We start from the raw sequence: 18,925 nt of genomic DNA on the forward strand, positions 1-18,925 counted from the left end.
TTAATTATTATAATTTAACTTCATTAAAATACTTTTATTTAATAAAAAAGTGTGATATTATTAAAAATACTTATTTTTTAATAATCACTTAAAAACTATATATTTAATTTTTAGTAGAGAATACCCTTGGTTTTTATAAGCGTTCAATGAAAACCTTGTATATTAATCAATTAACATGCTTCATGATACCGTAAAGGTATAGTATCTAAAAAAAAGTACTTGTATCTTGATAATATAAAATTCTGAAGAGAAAAAAACCACCAGGAAGAATCGAAGGGATGTCACAGGGAGTCATGGAACGCACAACAAGTAACGAACCATAAAGAGAGCGCCACGTAGCAGTCTCTGAAAAGCGAGGTGCCACGTTGGCGAGGCAACTTGAGGGGCCCACATGTGACAGCTGGCGTTGGAGTTTGTGGATGAGATTTCACTTTAAGGGGGAAAAGGCCACAAAAAACAATATTAAAGAGTGCAAGGATTTGCTTGCGTTAGCTCCACCAGCCACTGAATTGATGCCACTTGTCCCAATCCCTTGCAGTTTTACACTTCCACACTTAGCAGCCTCAAATTAAAACGTCGCCTTCCTTTTCACCAAAATAAATAAATAAAAATGCCAGCAAATTCTAGTGGCTGATATTGCTTCTGCTTCCTTTGTTGTAGTTGAAGTCGCTCCCCTCATTCTTCTTTCGTTGCTACTTCTACTGTTTCTTCCTCCGATCCCTCATTGCCGCAAATGACTCCTCCTGCTAGTGTTAGGTGAATTCCCTCGCTTCACATGCATGATCGCACCTTCAACTCTCTTCTTCTTCTTCTTCTCCATGGCTTTTTTTCAAGGTACTTTTCTCTTCCTTTTTCAAAATTATTCAGTTTCCCCTCTTTTTGGTTACCGAGAAAATTTAATCGCCGGAAACTGCCAAACGACTGAATAACTTTCCGGATTTGTATATATCAGGTACGTTGAGTTAACCTCTGCTTGCTCTGTGTGATTAAGTATTCTCGGCAACCCATTAGGAGAACGGAAATTGGAGTATAGTGGCAGAGATAGTAATTTTGAAGTGTTGTTGTGATATATACACTAATTGTAGTTCTTTCCGCGTTTGAAAGGTTTTGGCGCCGTGGAGTTCGTTTTGGTGAGGATTCTGATTAAAGAGTTTTCTTTTATTCTTTCGGAGAAGCGTCTCTGTCTCTCTGTTGCGGTGGATTCTTAAAATTTGCTAAATCTTTTTTTTTCTTTTTCTAATCTCTATTAGTATCATCCTGCGTGTGGCTTGTGATTGGAATGCTTAGATTTATATTTTTTGTTACCAAACAGAGACGGATCTCTACCTTTCTATTTCTTTTGCAGTAGCATCACCGTATCATCAGCTTCAGCTTGCTTTCACCAAAACGGCTTTACTATTTGGTGTGTTCCATGTCACAAAAAACGAAAGGAGATATTCCTTTTACCCACTCCTCGTCAGGGAAGATCTGAAGCAGCGCTAGCAGCACACGTCCTCTAATGGACGCCGACTCCTCTGGAGAAGAAGTGGTTATTAAAGTAAGTACTTTATTGTGGTGGATTAATGGCAAACTTCGATACCCCAAAGGGAATTATTATTATCTTCTGAGTGGTTACTTGGCAATTGCAGACAAGAAAACCATATACTATCACAAAGCAAAGAGAACGATGGACAGAGGAGGAACATAACAGATTTCTAGAAGCCTTGAAGCTATACGGGCGAGCATGGCAGCGCATAGAAGGCAATATTTTGCTCACCATTAATACTTTATATATACTTCATATCTTCAGATGCATAAATGCATTTTAGATTGCCCAATAATCATGATATCTAGCATACTCGAATATCTTAATAGGAAATGATAGAAACTGCTCTCTCTATTGGATTAAATCTGTATATAGGAATAGGACTACTGTTTTTTCTCACGCCCCCTGACCCTTTTTGGGGGGTTTTACTTTTGTTGTGCAGAGCATATAGGAACAAAGACTGCTGTACAAATCAGGAGTCATGCTCAGAAATTCTTTACAAAGGTAAATCCGTACCTTCTCACCTTGGATTATACATTGAAAGTTTTGGTCCTATAATTCAAATTTATGCTTCATCTTGATTTGCTGCTGATTTATTAATCAATTTGGTATTTTGTTTGATTCATAAAATTTCCATTCAATGGCAGAAAATAGTTCTGTATCTGAACTGGTGGATTTCAAACTATATCGGGGTTTGGTTTCTAAAATAAAAAACAAAAACAAATACAAAACACTTACCTATTCCTCGCCTGATGTGTATATATATCACTATATATTATGGCTTATGCCTTACCTAGGAGTTTCCTTTGAATATCCTAATGAGTGTCCCTTGGAGGAGACATGAACTGTCTGATCACATGTATAGAGAAAGAGTAGTGTCAGATAATGTTTACCAACCAGCTTCTTTCATTCATCACCATCATATGCTGAAAGCTTCCCATTAGAAATCATTTAGGTTTCACGTGGTTGGCTCCTGCAGTACCTGTTACTTTCTGGACTGGCAAATCAAGGATATACTTTCCTTGAGAAAGAAATATACTCTTGTCCCATGCCATGTCAATATCTAAGAAATGCTTCCAAGTACCCAGATCTTTAGAATGGAATTGTATCTATAGAAAAGAAGTTTCGTGGCATGATTTTCCATTAGGGCATGACTACTAGAGTTTCATGTAGAATTGATTAGGAACCTTCTATGGTTTTCAAGAATTTAGGTTTCTTATGTCCCGTTTGGGGTGATTTTTCGTTTTTAATTTTGAAATATTTGAAAATCAAACCCAGTTTTCGTTATAAAATTTTAATTTGAACTGACTTTAAAAACTATTGCAAAATAGAAAAGTAACTTCATAATCAATTTCAAAATCATTGCCAAATTTCTTTCATTTATCTTCAACATCAAAATTTTGTAATTTTAAAAAAGGTCAATCTAATGGACCGATGACTAGTGACCCGCGATCAGAGACTGCATCGGGCAATCAGAGATAAGCGACCACGACTGACGAATGGCGACCGTGACCATTACCGGTGAACGACAATATCGCGGCCATTATTGGCGACCAGTGATCGGCGACCACAACTGCGACCATTACCGGCGAACGGCGATCGCGACCGTTACCGGCGACCACGACCGACGATCGGAGACCGTTACCGGCAAAGTGAGAGAGAATAGCTTGAGAGAGACCAACAATAAAAATACACATATCTATTTTTGTTGTTATTAAAATGGGATAAAAACTGTTTTGAAAAATAGCAAAAAATCAACTCAATCTCATTTTCACTAAACATGTTTTCGTTTAAAACAGAAAATTAGAAACTAATAACCACCCCGATCCCGTAGGAGGCTTAAGTAAAATGGTTTGAGTATTGATTTAGAGTTCACACCTTTTTGGGTGTGCAGGCGATTCAGTTATGTCCGGTCATAGACTAAATACTAGTAAACTGTTTGGAGATTTGGGCTTTCTATAATAATTGAATGCTGATAATAAAAGAGTTTACAGGCTGTTCGCCAGCTGCAACAGTATCAATATGAACATAAATGCAATTTATTATTGTTTACCATGAGATCTCTCGTAACATTCTCCTTTAGTCTCCCTAAGTTCTTCTTTAGTCTCCCTCTTCTCCTTTTTACACGACTATAAACAATGCAATTTTCTCTCCTCAGTCTTCCCTGGAGCTTTCAGTGGCTTTCTGTGTATCCAAACCACATTAACTGTTTTTTTTTTTTTTTTATCTTTTTCTTAATTGGTGCTATACCAATATATTCTCGTGTATAATTATTTTGTATCCTGTCCTTTTTTATGTGGCCATATATTCATCTTAACATTCTCTATTATCATAGAGTATAGCCAGAGTATAATAATACAATAAAGCTTATATGTAATGAGGAAATAGTTAACAAGACTTGAACCACTGATAAGAGTGAGGCTCTTATTCATTTTTTACGGCCTTTACTATTACCTTGACTAATGCTAGAATTATAGTACATGCCCTTACTAATGATAAAATGAGCTGAAACTTTTTAGCTTAGGTGAAGAGAATGTGAAGGATATAACATCAGACTTAGGCATTCAAGTGATTTACCTCTTCTGTTGCATCTATGGTTTCTGTATAAAGTTCAAGTAAATAACTATTTGGGATTCAGTTTTCGTGCTGAACCCTTTTATTGTCTATATTGAAGAGACAAGGGGTTCAATGCTTTGGTGGAGAACACAAATGCAATGAAGACATATGAAAACAAATTGATTTTAAAGAAGATAAAAGTGTTAAAAAATAAGGGGAACTAGTTTGGCCAAGTGGTCACAATGACTGTTTGGTGAAGTCAATTCTCTCCTCTCTTTTTTTTTTCAACTGGACTACTATTTGTGTCATATCTCATATAAAATAGAATCACATCAAAATAATGAAAAGAAAAATTGTGATGCGTAAAATTTAGGCAAATGCTAATTAATACTTTTTTTAAAGAAGATTTTTATTAGTTTAATTAAAAAAAGAAAGATTTTTATTGAAATGTGCAAAATTGTATTATTTATTATTATTTTTAGTTCTCCTATGATTTTTTCTTTTAGTTCCTGAACCAATAATATTCTAAAGATAATGGTTAACCACACCCAATAATTTGTATTACACATATAAAAGCTTTAAAAAAATTGATAAATAATTAGTCACAGTTTACATGCACTTACCATCAATCTGGAGTAATAACAACATAGTTATGAAGTAAAAAAAATTAAAGATGACGGTTAAATATTTTTTTAAAAATCATATACCACCTCAGTCTTATACATATAAATAACTATCTAATTCATCCATTATCACTAAAATTAGTTAATTTTAATTAATAATATCATAATTATATATGTAAGGATATTATATATGTAAGGATAACACTTCATAGAATGATCTTCCCCACGTAGCTCTGCATAGCAACGAGCTATCATGGTACATTAATTTTTTTTTAAAATCAATATCATAAATTTAAATATTATTCACAATTACTCATAGAACCAAATGGTTTAATTGTAGTTATATTTAATGGTACTACACGTAAGTCAATAAATAATTTTTTCAACAAATGAGTATGATTTAGGTGCCGTTTGGAAGAGCTTGTCAACAATTTATTTGTATTCTCTTATGTTATATGTACTTACGAAAGTATTTGGGAGAGCTTATAAAAATATCTGTCTATAAGATGTTTTGCATATTTTTATAAGCTCTCTAATATAGCTTAGGTACACGTATTTTTTAATATTTTTTTCTTCCTTCAAATTAAATATTTTATTTTATTCGTTTCTTAACTAAAATTAATATGAATATTAATTCTTACACAAACCAAATTATAATTGTTTGTTGCTAATAATTTTTTTTGTGAGTGTTTCCTTCTTTTCTCTAAATATAATTTAATTAAATAAATTTATATTTTTATATGTTGCTAGTAATTCATTTTATACATCGTTAGTAATTTTCTTATGTTTCCTTCTACAATGTTGTGTACTGGTGAAGTTTTTATAATGGTATACTATTCTAATATACATATTTATACATGAGAGTGGTGATTTTTTTAAAATTTATATAATGATTTTATGATATATATATATATATATATATATATATATATATATATATAATTCTTTTAATTTTAGCACCTTAATTTATATTTTAATTATTTTTTTCAAATTTATGATACTTAAATATTTATTTTAAAAATTAAAAGTAGGAAAATTGTGATTGGTGATATTTATTTTTAATATTTTTGTGATACATACACACATATAATGTGATTATATTAATTATTTAGTTGGCTTATAATTTTGTAATATATTTTGAAATTGATTTATTTATTAATTTTTAAAAAGAGACAATATCCTTTAAGTGCTTATTATGTAGATATGCATTCAAACATTTTATAATTGTGTAAGCGCTTATTGACATGTATATCCAAACAGAAATAACCCATTGAATTTTTTTATCAAAAAAACCCATTAAATTTAAGCACTCATAACATAAGTTCTTATATAATAAGAAATTATTGAAAATGATCTTAGTTAAGTTATTTTTTTCAAGCAGGCCCATTTCTCTGTTATTAATAGCTCAATGAATATATTCATTTCTATGAGAAATGAGTAAATGCATCATAGATAGATTTTATAATAATTTAAGGGTATAAAAAGAAGTTATTAATTAATAAATTCAAAAATAAATTTATTTTTATATTTAGGATAAAAAATTGCTCTCATTTGTTTCTTATACAAAGAATCAACAGAGTAACAAATTAGATAAAACTTTGGAAAATGTGAACTAGGAAGGTTAAGGGGAAAGGAAGAATGGAACATAGGAATAAAATAGTGATGTAAAGTGTGAAGGAAGAAAGGTCAAATCAGAGGTAACTTTTTGTGAAATGCTTAAGAAAAATCCTATAATGTTTTGAAAAAAATCCAATTCCCAGAGATGTAGCTAGCAGTCTAGCACGATCTTTCCACAGGAAGAATCAAACCATCACTTAAAGCCAGTGTGTTTTCTTTGAAGATTGTACTTTATTAAAAACCATGTAGATAGTTCATTATACTTTATTATTGAATGCACTGAAATGTTACTGGCACTGATGGAGGTATTACAATTCTCTAATTAGTATTTTGACAATTCCACAAAAAAAAAAAAAATGATGCTCAAATGCTCCGATTAATGTTTTTTAAATAGTTTTTGTGAAACTTCCACCTGCTGAGAATACTACAATCCTTACTTTCAGTTGGAGAAAGAGGCCTTTGTAAAAGGTGTTCCAATAGGACAAGCTCTTGATATAGACATCCCCCCTCCACGGCCAAAAAGAAAACCAAGCAATCCTTATCCCCGGAAGACCAATGTTGGTGCCCCAACATTACATAGCGAAGCAAAGCATGGAAAGTCTCTCATTTCAATTGCATCTTCACATGGTAAACAAGCACTGGACTTGGAGAAAGAACCACTTCCAGAGGTTATATTTTTTTTTTATATATATTTTACTCGTCATTCAAATTTTCTGCTTTTTTCGCTTTCATTGAAATCATTCCGCCTGTTCCTTTAGAAGCATAATGTCGACCTAAGGCCAACGACTGTAAAAGAAAATAAGGACGGAAGCTGCTTAAACGTATTTACCATTATCCAAGAGGCACCCTGTTCATCTGTATCTTCCGCCAACAAGAATTCAACATCAATATCAGTGCCACTGAGAAATTCATGTGCCCTAAGGGAGTTTATACCTTCGGTAAAAGAGGTAATAACTCGAGATGAAACCAACGAATCTTTTGTTACTGATGAGCTTGAAAATCAGAAGTTGGAGATAGATGATGGCAAGCACACACAAAAGACTAATGACACTTGTGAAGTCTCTAAGTTGGAGAATTCTGGTGCTTCAGAATTGGTTCAAACTGAGAAAACAGATGGTCGTAATTGTGCATTAACAATAGATGGGGTGCCAGGCAATCAGAATTACCCAAGACATGTCCCTGTGCACGTTGTTGATGGGAACCTTGGAACTAGTACTCAAAATCTATCCCCAGATATGGTGTTTCAAGACTCCATATTTCAGCCGAAGGGAGGGGTTAATAGGCAACCTAACCTTGTCACCAATTCTGCTACATCACACATAAGTGAATGTCAAAACAACGCCGCACGGTCCTCTATTCATCAATCATTTCCTCCTAGTCCTCCTTTCGCACAGGATGATTATCATTCATTTCTTCACATGTCCTCCACATTTTCAAGTCTTATTGTCTCTACCTTGCTGCAAAACCCTGCAGCCCATGCTGCAGCGAGTTTTGCTGCTACATTTTGGCCATATGCAAATGCAGAAACTTCTGCAGATTCTCCCGTGTGCACTCCAGATTTTCCATCAAGACAAATTGGCTCGCCTCCAAGTGTGACAGCTATTGCAGCTGCTACAGTAGCTGCTGCAACTGCATGGTGGGCTGCCCATGGACTGCTTCCTTTATGTGGTCCACTCCATACAGCTTTTGCCTGTCCTCCTGCATCAGCAACTACAGTTCCATCAATGATTATTGATGAATCACCACAAAAAACAGAACGAGGAGAGATTAAACCACAAAATCCTCCTCTGCAAGATCAGATACCGGATCCAGAACACTCGGAAGCTCAACATTCAGCTCCTAAGTCACCAGCTGTTTCTTCATCCAAATCTGAGGATAGGGGAGATGCCAATTTAGATACTTCACCAAAGGCTACTAATCATGAGATGAACCAAGCAATTTCTGAGAACCCCGATTCCAACAAAATGAAGGGCAGAAAACCTGTAGACCGTTCCTCATGTGGTTCCAACACAACCTCTAGCAGTGAAGAGACTGAGTTACTAGAGAAGGATGAGAAAGAAAAGGAAGAGCCCAAAACACCTGATGCGAACGTTTTAGATACCGAGCTTAGTAATCGTCGAAGTAGAAGCATTAGCAACCTTACTGATTCTTGGAAGGAGGTCTCTGAAGAGGTATGATTGCATATCTTATGATGAAATGTTAATGTAATGTACGGATGTATTGCTTCTTTCCTCATGCCACTGTTATTTTCAGGGGCGGCTTGCCTTTCAGGCTCTATTCTCCAGAGAGGTGTTGCCACAAAGCTTTTCACCTACTCATCATTTGATAAATAAAGATAATCAGATAGATAGCATCAAGGATAACGAGCTAAACACAGACTACAAAGATGAAGACCTTGAAAGCAAGAAATGCAGTTCTATTTGTGATGGGGTGCAGAAAAATCTGCTATTTGTCAAAGATAACAATGAGGAGGAGGGACTGCTAACCATAGGTCTTGGACCAGGAAAGCTAAAGACTCGTCGAACAGGGTTTAAACCTTACAAAAGATGTTCGGTAGAGGCCAATGAAAACAGGATCGGAACAGCCTGCATCCAAGGTGAAGAAAAAGGTCCCAAGAGATTACGCTTGAATGGGGAGGCTTCAACTTGATGCCTGATATTCCCATGCAACCACACAAAGAAAATCTCTAGTTTTGCATATATTTCTAAGTTTCCTTGTTCATTGTCTGTATTGCTTATTTTCTAATTCTGCAGCTCACGAAACTTGTCGTGTAGGTCTGTGTACCATATTAAATTACTACATACACACTTTTTACTTTCTTGGCCTGATGTTACTGCAGTTAAAAACTCCGCTAAAATAGACTTAGACAAGAAACATTAAGTACCGTTTGAGCATTTGATCATTTAAGTAATTTATGATGCTTCATTCAGTCACTTCCCACGTTTTAATTTTAGTTGTGTGGCATCTGTGAACTATTTCCTCTATAACAAAATCTGCCCAGGTTGAACAGAAACTTCTCGGACAGAATGTGCTTGTATGTTGGCTGTGGTGATCAACATACATATTGGTTTTGAAGAAGGAGGCTTTCTTTCTTTTTTGCAACTGCTTTCTTGAAAGTTACTTTGCACTACACGTATGATTCTCAAATTTTTGACTTATTTTTAGTTTATGATTAATTATATTGTTTTCCCTTTTTCTTGGTATCAACTGAACTACTTTTAATGTCAAATATGAGGGATAAATCTTGCAATAGTAGCAGAAATTTAGTGTTTTTTTGTAACCAGTTAGACATTGTAAATGATTTGGGGTATCGCAATAGTGAAATTATGACTATTTTCATTATAGCATTGTATAGATTACAAACTTGTAGAAATAAAGCCAGCAGTTTAAACTAGCTGAAAGGAACTGGATAACGCCACTCAGTATCCGCAGTTAAGGATGCAAGACTTGTATAAACAACCTTTCATGCGAAAGCTCTGAGGATCTGCACAAAGCCGCAAACAAATATAACCTGTTCGAAGGACGGAGTGAGGAAATTCCATGAACTTTATATACTTAAGGCAGCAAACGCACGGCTGCTAATGCCACAAGTTCATTGCTTTTTGAATTTTCTAATATTCCATGACCATAGCAGGATGGATCCCTTGCGAGATTTGAAACTCCAATTTCCATATTAGTCCTCTTTAAAGACCTGATAGAAACTCAGAAAAAGGTTTTTACATCGCCGTCCATTATAGAAAGGTAGTACCTAGAATCTTCTAAATTAAAGAAATTGAATGTTAAAAAAGTAAGCCAAGTGAAACTCCTAGTTTAGTTTGTGAAGGATGCTATATGAAGTTTGGTGCCATTTGATTATCGTTGTGTTCGAGAGAGGTGTGGGTGTGTTCATCTACAAAACTTTCTTTTATTAAAAAAAAATAAAATTGATAGGCTAAGAATTTTTCTTTTTTCTTCTCTTATCCTCCCTCTTCAACACCCCACAACTACGCCACCTTCACTGCGACGCCTGGTTATGTTTCTTAACTGTGAAGTCCGATACTCCCAAATGACCAACGTATTGGGATACTGATACTGTCTTGATACGTATTCAAGAAGTACAAATTTTTTATATAAAAGATAACAGATACAATACTTACTGGGACATGACTCCAATACGACTTCAGTCATCTTCTGAATTTTTTAATTTTAATATTTTTAGATTGAAATTTTAAAATTAAAAAAATGCTAAAATAGGGGGAAAACTCTACTTCCCTCATAAATCTGCATACTTGTATACACATATTTTTTTAATAATTCTTTAGTAATGTATCGAAGATGTATCATATTCTTATGTTTTTTTTAAATGTGGTATTATTGTATCCATGTCGTATTATACCCGTATAGTGTCCCGTATCTAGGTTTCATAGTTCGTTAATATTAATAATCCATTCCTTGCATGAAACAACAAAATTAATATTAATCTAACGAAAGAAGAATGAACTTGAAATCATTCTAAGCGAATTGGAATCCTAGGTTATCCATTGGATTCAATTAGTTGTGAGCTGAAATTCAACCTTGCCTCATGATCGGTGAGTCTTTGTGGTCCAACGTCTCCATACAAACTTTCGTATCTTTTTCTATTTTTTATTAATGAGTCTAATATTTTTAATATAACTTATAAAATTATCATTAATAAAACACTTAAATAACATTTTGCTCCCTATCAAATAGAGAGTTTTTTCTTTTAATCTTTTAAAGTTTTTTTTATGTTTATTTTAATTCCGTCTACTAATAACGTTAAATAATAATGTGATATTGATATTGACGTCAATATTTTTTAATTTTAGTTGAAGTTGATGAGAGATTTAAAACATAATTTATAAATAAAAAATAACATATGATTGTTTAAGTTAATTGACCATCAACATTATTATTAATATTAATTTTGTTTAAAAAGAATTGTTAGTATTAGTTAACACTCTTGACAGGAAGATTAAAATATACAATTTCAAATCTTCAAAGGATTAATTTTTTAAAAGGATTAAAATAAAAAATATCCTATTTTATTGAGAACAAAAGAATATTTAAACTTTATAAAAATAAATATTATATATATATATATATATAATAATTTGTGATTAAATAATAGTTATTCTTTATTTATAACTTTGTTGAGGTAAATATATTGTCATAGAATGGAGCATTTTCAACTTACACATCCGAAAGAAAGAAACCAATTGCTTCTCACCTAACTCATAAAGGTAAACCTTAATCACTACTCTTTTGGCTCTACATACAAGAATTGTGCTAGTCACAGGGGAGGAAAAAACAAAAGAAATAATTATATGATGAGAATTAGAGGTACGAACATAATTACATGGTTGCAATTAGATGTGCTAATATTTATTGTGTGTAGCCAAATTAGAATGCAGTTAAGTACAATGGCTGAACTGGTTGACAACACTTTTTGTGTTCTTTTGTTGGAGTTACGTAGTACTAACTTGGCCAATAAAATGGTATGGAACAGTTTGTGAATTCCCGTTTTCAATCAACATACTCAGACATCGCAAATGGAGGGATGAACGAGGAGGACTTGATGGTGTGGCGTAAAGAGACGAAAAACCAAGAGTCTGCCATGGATGGGTTGGGTGTAGGGAGAGCAAGAGGGAGACTGCTTTTAAAATTTTAAGTATACAAGCAAATTTTGTCACTTCACTTTTAGGTATACAAGCAAATTAATTAGCTTTCTCTTTCTCTTTTTCTAAGCTACGCATCCATTGTTCATTCTTCACAGATCTCACATTCCCTAATCTCATAAATAATTTTATTATATATATGTAGTACGCACAAGGAAGTTGCTATGGACTATGCTAAAATATATATCTATGTATAAATAGTGGGTAGTGTATTTAAAATGAAGTATCGGTTGAAATCTGGATTCTCATGCTACGTAATTAAGCATTGTGGAATTCAACAAGCTTGAAATGCTCACAAACTTGGCCACGCTCGCTCAGCACACGCCCCCATATACGAAATGTACCCCATTCCTCAGACCAATCGTCTCCTCCTTCTCCAATTTCTATGCCTTCTTCACACTACCCACTATCACCTCCCTGATTTCGCCACGTTACTCTTGAGCTCTTGTACCTTCTCATCACTACTTTCCATTCCCTTTTGGGCTATTTATTACTACTACACTGTCTTCCCTCCCTCTTCTTCCTCACAAAACCAACATATATTGTACACTACAATGTCACCTATTGTCCTCCTCACTTTTCTTGTGCTTCTTCTGTGCTTCCCATTTTCTTGTTACTCTTGCAATGAAACATGCGGGGACCTCCATGTTCCCTTTCCATTCTATGTCAACACTTCATGTGAGTCAATTTCCAGTGCCTTCCATCTCTCGTGCTCAAATTCCTCTGCCCTTTTACTCAGAATTGGGTCAGTGAGCTACACAGTGTTGGAATTCTTCCCAGATGGTGTGCTGGTTGACTTTCCAGGCTCATCATCCTGTAGACTGTACAATGACTTGAACTCTTTTGGCAGAAACTTTGCAGGGAATAATAAGGACATGTTTGGAGTGTCGGTTGACAATGTTATTGGGCTCTATGACTGTGAGGATTCTTCTCTGTGCAAAGCAGATTGTGAAACCATTGACATGCCTGGATGTGATGGAAAGGGTGGAGGCTCCCTTGCCTGCTGCTATCCACTCTCTGACCATACCATATGGCATGCTGGAGATGGCTTTTCGGTGTTTTCTCAGTTTGGATGCAGAGGGGTTTCTAGTTGGGCTGTTCTGCGAGGCTCAACTTGGGGAAAACGTGGTGTCAAGTTGGAATGGGCACTTCCCAGGAACTCCTCCTCTACTCATGTTTGTGCTACGAATGCTAACATGGCCAATGCTACGGCGGTTGAAGGAGGCGTCAGATGTGTCTGCCAGAATGGATATGTTGGTGATGGTTTTGCTAATGGAACTGGATGTTTGCAGGGTCAGTACTTTTCATCATAATAATCAAGATTAAATAAGAGTATTTCTTTTGTTAACATCATATATTTACAGTTGTGTTGTTTCTATTTTTTAAAAGGAAATGTGATGCATGTGAGTAATACTCTCTGATATAATTCTTTAAAAATTTCGACTTTCTGCTTCTCATTTTTGTACTTTAATACCTACATTGGCCTTTTTTGCTCATAGAAAACGCCAGCAGCAGGTTGTAGAACTAGAAATAATAGTATAGCTCTTATAGTTTCTCACATGTCTATTAAGATAATATTAATGAGCATATAAATGGATTTCTGGGCTCTGGGCTTATAAAACTTTATGACTTATTAACGTTCTCCATTCACGTTTGACCATTTTCTTCTGGTTGTTGTGTTCCTGGCAGCCTGCATAAAGGATGGAAAGGAAGCATATGGAAGTGACTGCTATATCAAAAGACATGATCAAAGGAAATTTGTTATGATTGCCGGTAAGTAGTAGAGCATTGTAAAATTCAAGTAATTTTATTAATTTTCCTGAACTCTTTTGAGGGTGCCAAATCACAAATTACAACGTCATCAACCTAAAGGATTCATGACTACCAGATTTATTTTCAATTCTTCACCATTTTCCTTCATCTATATAATATGGTAGTCATGTTCAGTTATACTTAACATTTATTGTGTCAATCTAATGGCATCCTTAACTCAAAATGCAGGAATCATTGGCCCAGTTCTCATTGTTGCCTCCCTGGTTGTACTATTTTATCTTCTTAAAAGGCCAACAAAACCAGGGATGTTTGACACAGAGCAGGCTTACTATCAAAACATTACAATCCCCAAAGCTTGTAAAACTCGGTTATTCAGCCTCCATGAGCTAGAAGAAGCCACTAAGGGTTTTGAAGAGGGTCAGAAACTAATGCATGACAATAATGGGACAATTTTCGCTGGAGTTTTAGGGGATGGATCTCACATAGCTGTCCACAAGTTAAAGTGTGAGAAGAATGACTTAATCCAAGTCCTGTCACAAATCGAGGTTCTATCTTCTGTTGTGCATAGAAACATGGCCCGAATTCTTGGATGCTGTATTGAATCTGGCAACACTCTAGTAGTTTATGAGTATACTTCCAATGGTACTCTGGAGGAACATTTACATCAAAGCAAAGGACAACAACTTCGTTTAGATTGGTATAGTAGATTGACTATTGCTGCACAAACAGCTAGTGTTCTAGCATTCTTACACTACGAGAAAAATCCTCCCATACTTCACCATAACCTTAAATCTGCCTGCATCTTCCTAGATGATGATTATTCTGTCAAGATTGCAGGATTTGGCCTGATCAACTCCAATTTTTACTATGGTTCTAACTTACAAAAGAACTGTGAAGGATTTGGCATCTGCAAAAATGATGTTTATGACATGGGTGTGTTGCTTCTTGAGATTATCTCAGGCTCAAATCAGTTGGATTCACCAACGTTGGCCTTACAGCATATAAGGGCTGGAAAATTTGAGGAAATTATGGACCCATTTCTTTGCTATGATGAACAGCCACATTATCGGCAAGAGCAAATGCAAATAATTGCAGATCTTGCTACAAGGTGCCTGTTATTTGGTGTAGATGGAAGGCTAGGAATGATTGATGTTGTGAGGGAGTTAGTACACATGACTAAAGAAAGTCTTGATGGAGGAATTATGAAAGGACCTGCACTGGAGGAGACATTCTCAAATTCAAGCCTTCTTCAGATGATATCAATGTCTCCTGATTCTATGAATGTCCCTTGAATTTTATGTCCCAGTCAGTTTAGTTTGTTGTCAGTCCTTTCAAAAGAAGATAAACAACCACAATTGCATTTGCATGTGTGTACTATAACTCCCCTGCCACTGTACATTGGGCAATGAATCCAATATTCTGGTTCTGACATACTTCACTAAGGTAGTACAAAGCAAGTGTATTTGGTAGCTGCTACTTAATAAATTTAATCAACTGCTATTGTTAATGTGTGGGAATCATTTTCAGTTTTATTGGTATATATATAGATGAAAATTTTCGCGACAAATAACTGCATTGTGAATGTTTAATTTATTGTATATACAAGATGGGCACTGCAGCTCTGATTCATTGGATGATTAAATTGTTTATTTAAATAATTTTAGTTTAAAATGTTACTTAAAAAGAAAAGCAGCAGAGCGGCTCTGACAACCTAATGTTACCTGGGTTTAAGTAATTCTATGTCTCATTTCTTACAAAATTGATTTTTCCTATAAGAAACCCAAAGCGTAACATGCAAATATAGCTCCAATTTCATACATGGGTGGTTTGGAATGTTATAAATTAATATTGGTATAATGATAGTTATGAGGATCAAACTTATGTCCTCGTTTATCTATCTCAATTTCTCGTTATGAGACCGACTCTAATAAATTTCCTTTGCCTGCTTTTAAAATATTTAGTCATGTTTTTATAAAAAAATTGCATGTTTTATAATTTTTTTGTTTATCATTATTTTTTAAATACAAAAGGAGAGTCTTAACTTGGAACGAAAAAAAGGGGAAAGTGTGTCTTTGATCAACCTGGAAGAATAAAGAGAAGATTATACTTGGGCTAGAGCATTTCATCAATCATTGAATTCCAACCAATTCTTATTTTAATTATTATTTTTCTTTCAATACCATTGCCAACTCAAATCCCTCTTTTATTTATTATTTTTTGTTTTAATTTAATAAAAAAAAAGGTGGAACTTTACTAGTACGTGTGAATTTGACCATTGTTCTAGAAGTTAATTAACCAAAGAATATATCATTTTTACAATGTGTAACCAAAACTAAAGAGGATACCAAATTAGAAAAAAGACTATACCAGGAAAAAAGTCAAGAAGTGCCAATAAAAACCTCAGGCTTTAATTTGCTTAACTTGCCTTTCGGGGAGTCTAGAGGTTAATACCAAAAAGAAAAACAGATAACGAACTTTGAAATTTGCACAAAACATGTGGAGTGGTAAGCTAACATGTCTCCCGAAAAGACCCGAGGATTAAGCTCTAAGGAATTCACTCTCTCTCTCTCTCTCTTCTTCCCTTAAACTCTCTCTCTATATATATAAAAATACAAAAACTGTAGCACTTACTTGGATCTCTCTTCTCAACCCTTTACTCTTTCTTTCATTAATATTATTTACTCTCGGTCAAGGTACGTACGAGTTTTGTTTGTTTCAACGCTTATTATAATCTGCATTGCTTCGTAGCATATTTGGTACTGTTTCATGCATCAAGTTTGGCATCATTTTTTCATCCCATATTTGCTTTTTTCTATTTCTATACCATATCTTTAAAGATGAGTGAGAATGGTGAAGAGGCAGGAGAAAATCGTCCAGTTCCCCGTTTGAACGAAAGAATTCTTTCATCTTTGTCAAAAAGATCAGTAGCTGCCCATCCTTGGCATGATCTTGAAATTGGTACTGTTGTCAATATTATTGTTTATTTGTTCATATAGTATAATTAAGATTTAAATAATATTTCAAAACTACTTAATTTTCATTTGCAGGACCTGAGGCTCCTCAAATTTTCAATTGTGTAAGTTCTCTTCTTCTGCTTTGGAAGAATACTTGTTACCTCATTATGTCATCTATCACTCTTAATGCGTTAAAGATGAAGCTATATATTATTTTTAACATTTATTATAACAGAGAGTCTGTGCGCAATAATACTGTACTAGGTGTTACTGAATCTTTTTCTAATAACTCATACAGCAATTGCATGATCACACCACACCTCTAATTCCATTCTTGAGTTGCAATTAATTTTCTTGTAAAGGGGAGTTTCTGCTTGTTCAATGGTTGTAGGTTGTGGAGATCACTAAAGGAAGCAAGGTCAAATATGAACTTGACAAGAAGACAGGATTGATTAAGGTACAAAACCAATTGCCTGGTTATTGGAATTGAAGTCTCTACTTACTGCCAAATGATTTGTTTCCTATACACATCTATCTTTATGCTTACGATTTTCGAATAATTCATAGGTTGATCGGGTTTTGTATTCATCAGTTGTTTATCCTCATAACTATGGTTTTATCCCTCGCACACTGTGTGAAGACAATGATCCAATTGATGTTTTGGTTCTCATGCAGGTAAATCCAGTGTACAATATTCTATTTTAATTATTGAATAGGCGATAACTATTTATTTAAGAATTTTTTTCTGCATTGTTTTGATAGGAGCCTGTTCTTCCTGGATGTTTTCTGCGAGCCCGGGCCATTGGACTTATGCCCATGATTGACGGGGTATTGAATTCATTGATTTCTTAGTCAATAAAACCAACCAATCATTCCCACATTAACAAATAAAATTAATGTGGTATTGACATTTGAAATAATACAGGGAGAGAAAGATGATAAAATCATTGCAGTGTGTGCTGATGACCCAGAATATAAACACTTTACAGACTATAGAGAACTTGCACCTCATCGCATCTCTGAGATCCGACGCTTCTTTGAAGACTGTATCCTTCGTCTTAGTTTTATATATTAAATTTACTAGTTCATTAGCGCTGTTTCTTGACATAATTCATTCTAAGACAAAAAGAATGAGCACAAGGAGGTAGCAGTTAATGATTTTCTACCTGCAAGCGTTGCTCTTGATGCCATCCAGTACTCAATGTAAGTAAACTCACTTTTAAGAGCTACGTACATGTCTTCAAGTTAATACTAATACCTTACCTTACCTCTCATTTGGATTTGGTGCAGGGATCTCTACGCAGAGTATATTCTGCACACCCTGAGGCGATAGACAAAATTCTATTCTACCATCTCCTTCAGAATAATTAAGCCACAATCTACAATATTACTTTAATTTAATCAACCGTATCTATACTTCATCGTTTTTGTATTTAGTCAAATAATATACCACCTGTTTGGTTTTATTAACCGTTCTTAATGTAATAATGCTTAATGCTTCATGTATACTCATCGAAGTTGAAGTGTTTTAACTATATCTAATTACCAGTTTCCAAGCCATGATTTGCCAACGTGTTTTCATCGATGTTATTGTTCTCTCGTACTCTTACCTTCATCCTAGACTCTTATGTCAACAACGTCTAAAATTCCCAAGTGCAAAGACCCTTGCACCGACTACGTGAAGTATGCTAATAAATATTTATTTTATAATTTCAAATTTAAGTTAATTTTTTAATCAGTTACTGTTTTAAGATAAAATATTAATAATTAGTTTTTCGTAAAACTAAAAAGCTTCCCACTATCTTTCGTGTTTCATATATCTTTATAGGAAGGTTTGGCACGTTAGGGAGTTTTTATTACGTATTTGTTGCTGCACGTTGTGGCTGGTTGCCTATATATATTTAGCTTTCACAAGTAACACGTACAGATAAAGCGCTCTCTTTAAAAATAATACCACTGCCATTAAAAAAACATATATTTTGGAGCAGTGGTGTTCTTCCTTAGCTGCACACAATCGGTCCAGGCTACTCTAAACTCATCTTCTGAATTTAATTTTACTCTTTCTTTGGTTTATTGTTTGTTATTCACTTTTTTTTTTATTATTTCGAAAATTATTGCTCTTGCTTTCACATAGCTTATGTGATTGTTCTGCAATTTTTTTGCTTCTATTATTTTATCTTATTTTTCTAACAAAGTATGTTG

At 34.3% G+C, this 18,925-nt stretch overlaps 3 protein-coding genes across 6 annotated transcripts; all 3 read left to right on the top strand.

The window, feature by feature from the left end:
* Positions 1–598: 598 nt before the first annotated feature.
* Positions 599–9,250, top strand: MYB114 (MYB transcription factor MYB114). Of its 4 annotated transcripts, none has more exons than XM_041013823.1 (8): positions 599–834; positions 953–1,130; positions 1,346–1,537; positions 1,629–1,740; positions 1,968–2,029; positions 6,765–6,989; positions 7,080–8,492; positions 8,575–9,135. In XM_041013823.1, exons 3-8 carry the CDS (start codon positions 1,499–1,501, stop codon positions 8,968–8,970), a joined length of 2,247 nt encoding a protein of 748 aa, XP_040869757.1. In that variant the 5' UTR covers positions 599–834; positions 953–1,130; positions 1,346–1,498; the 3' UTR covers positions 8,971–9,135. The 4 variants fall into 4 exon arrangements, with proteins under 4 accessions (XP_040869757.1, XP_025983483.1, XP_040869756.1 ...); XM_026127698.2 differs by having other exon boundaries at positions 617–834; positions 1,105–1,130; positions 1,313–1,537; NM_001249471.2 differs by having other exon boundaries at positions 689–834; positions 1,105–1,130; positions 8,575–9,250.
* Positions 9,251–12,309: 3,059 nt separating this feature from the next.
* Positions 12,310–15,276, top strand: LOC100779880 (probably inactive receptor-like protein kinase At2g46850). Its single transcript, XM_003520838.5, has 3 exons — positions 12,310–13,289; positions 13,686–13,769; positions 13,998–15,276. Exons 1-3 carry the CDS (start codon positions 12,335–12,337, stop codon positions 15,059–15,061), a joined length of 2,103 nt encoding a protein of 700 aa, XP_003520886.2. The 5' UTR covers positions 12,310–12,334; the 3' UTR covers positions 15,062–15,276.
* An 892-nt stretch (positions 15,277–16,168) lies between these two features.
* LOC100780413 (soluble inorganic pyrophosphatase 1) lies at positions 16,169–18,809 on the top strand. The gene is made up of 9 exons (XM_003520839.5): positions 16,169–16,462; positions 16,607–16,727; positions 16,817–16,845; positions 17,115–17,180; positions 17,291–17,398; positions 17,486–17,551; positions 17,649–17,769; positions 17,845–17,926; positions 18,014–18,809. The coding sequence occupies exons 2-9, from the start codon at positions 16,607–16,609 to the stop codon at positions 18,054–18,056; spliced, it is 636 nt and encodes a 211-aa protein (XP_003520887.1). The 5' UTR covers positions 16,169–16,462; the 3' UTR covers positions 18,057–18,809.
* The last annotated feature ends 116 nt before the right edge of the window (positions 18,810–18,925 follow it).

Source organism: Glycine max, chromosome 3 (genome assembly GCF_000004515.6).
Source record: "Glycine max cultivar Williams 82 chromosome 3, Glycine_max_v4.0, whole genome shotgun sequence".
In the NCBI taxonomy this organism is placed as follows: domain Eukaryota; kingdom Viridiplantae; phylum Streptophyta; class Magnoliopsida; order Fabales; family Fabaceae; genus Glycine; species Glycine max.

Coding starts and splice junctions, on each gene's coding strand:
- MYB114 (XM_041013823.1), top strand. CDS start 1,499: ATGGACGCCGACTCCTCTGGAGAAGAAGTGGTTATTAAA. Junction 1,741..1,967: donor AGCATGGCAGCGCATAGAAG/GCAATATTTTGC, acceptor TTTGTTGTGCAG/AGCATATAGGAACAAAGACT. Junction 8,493..8,574: donor GGAAGGAGGTCTCTGAAGAG/GTATGATTGCAT, acceptor TGTTATTTTCAG/GGGCGGCTTGCCTTTCAGGC.
- LOC100780413 (XM_003520839.5), top strand. CDS start 16,607: ATGAGTGAGAATGGTGAAGAGGCAGGAGAAAATCGTCCAGTTCCCCGT. Junction 16,846..17,114: donor CTCCTCAAATTTTCAATTGT/GTAAGTTCTCTT, acceptor CAATGGTTGTAG/GTTGTGGAGATCACTAAAGG. Junction 17,552..17,648: donor TTATGCCCATGATTGACGGG/GTATTGAATTCA, acceptor GAAATAATACAG/GGAGAGAAAGATGATAAAAT.
- LOC100779880 (XM_003520838.5), top strand. CDS start 12,335: ATGTACCCCATTCCTCAGACCAATCGTCTCCTCCTTCTCCAATTTCTA. Junction 13,290..13,685: donor TGGAACTGGATGTTTGCAGG/GTCAGTACTTTT, acceptor TGTTCCTGGCAG/CCTGCATAAAGGATGGAAAG. Junction 13,770..13,997: donor GAAATTTGTTATGATTGCCG/GTAAGTAGTAGA, acceptor CTCAAAATGCAG/GAATCATTGGCCCAGTTCTC.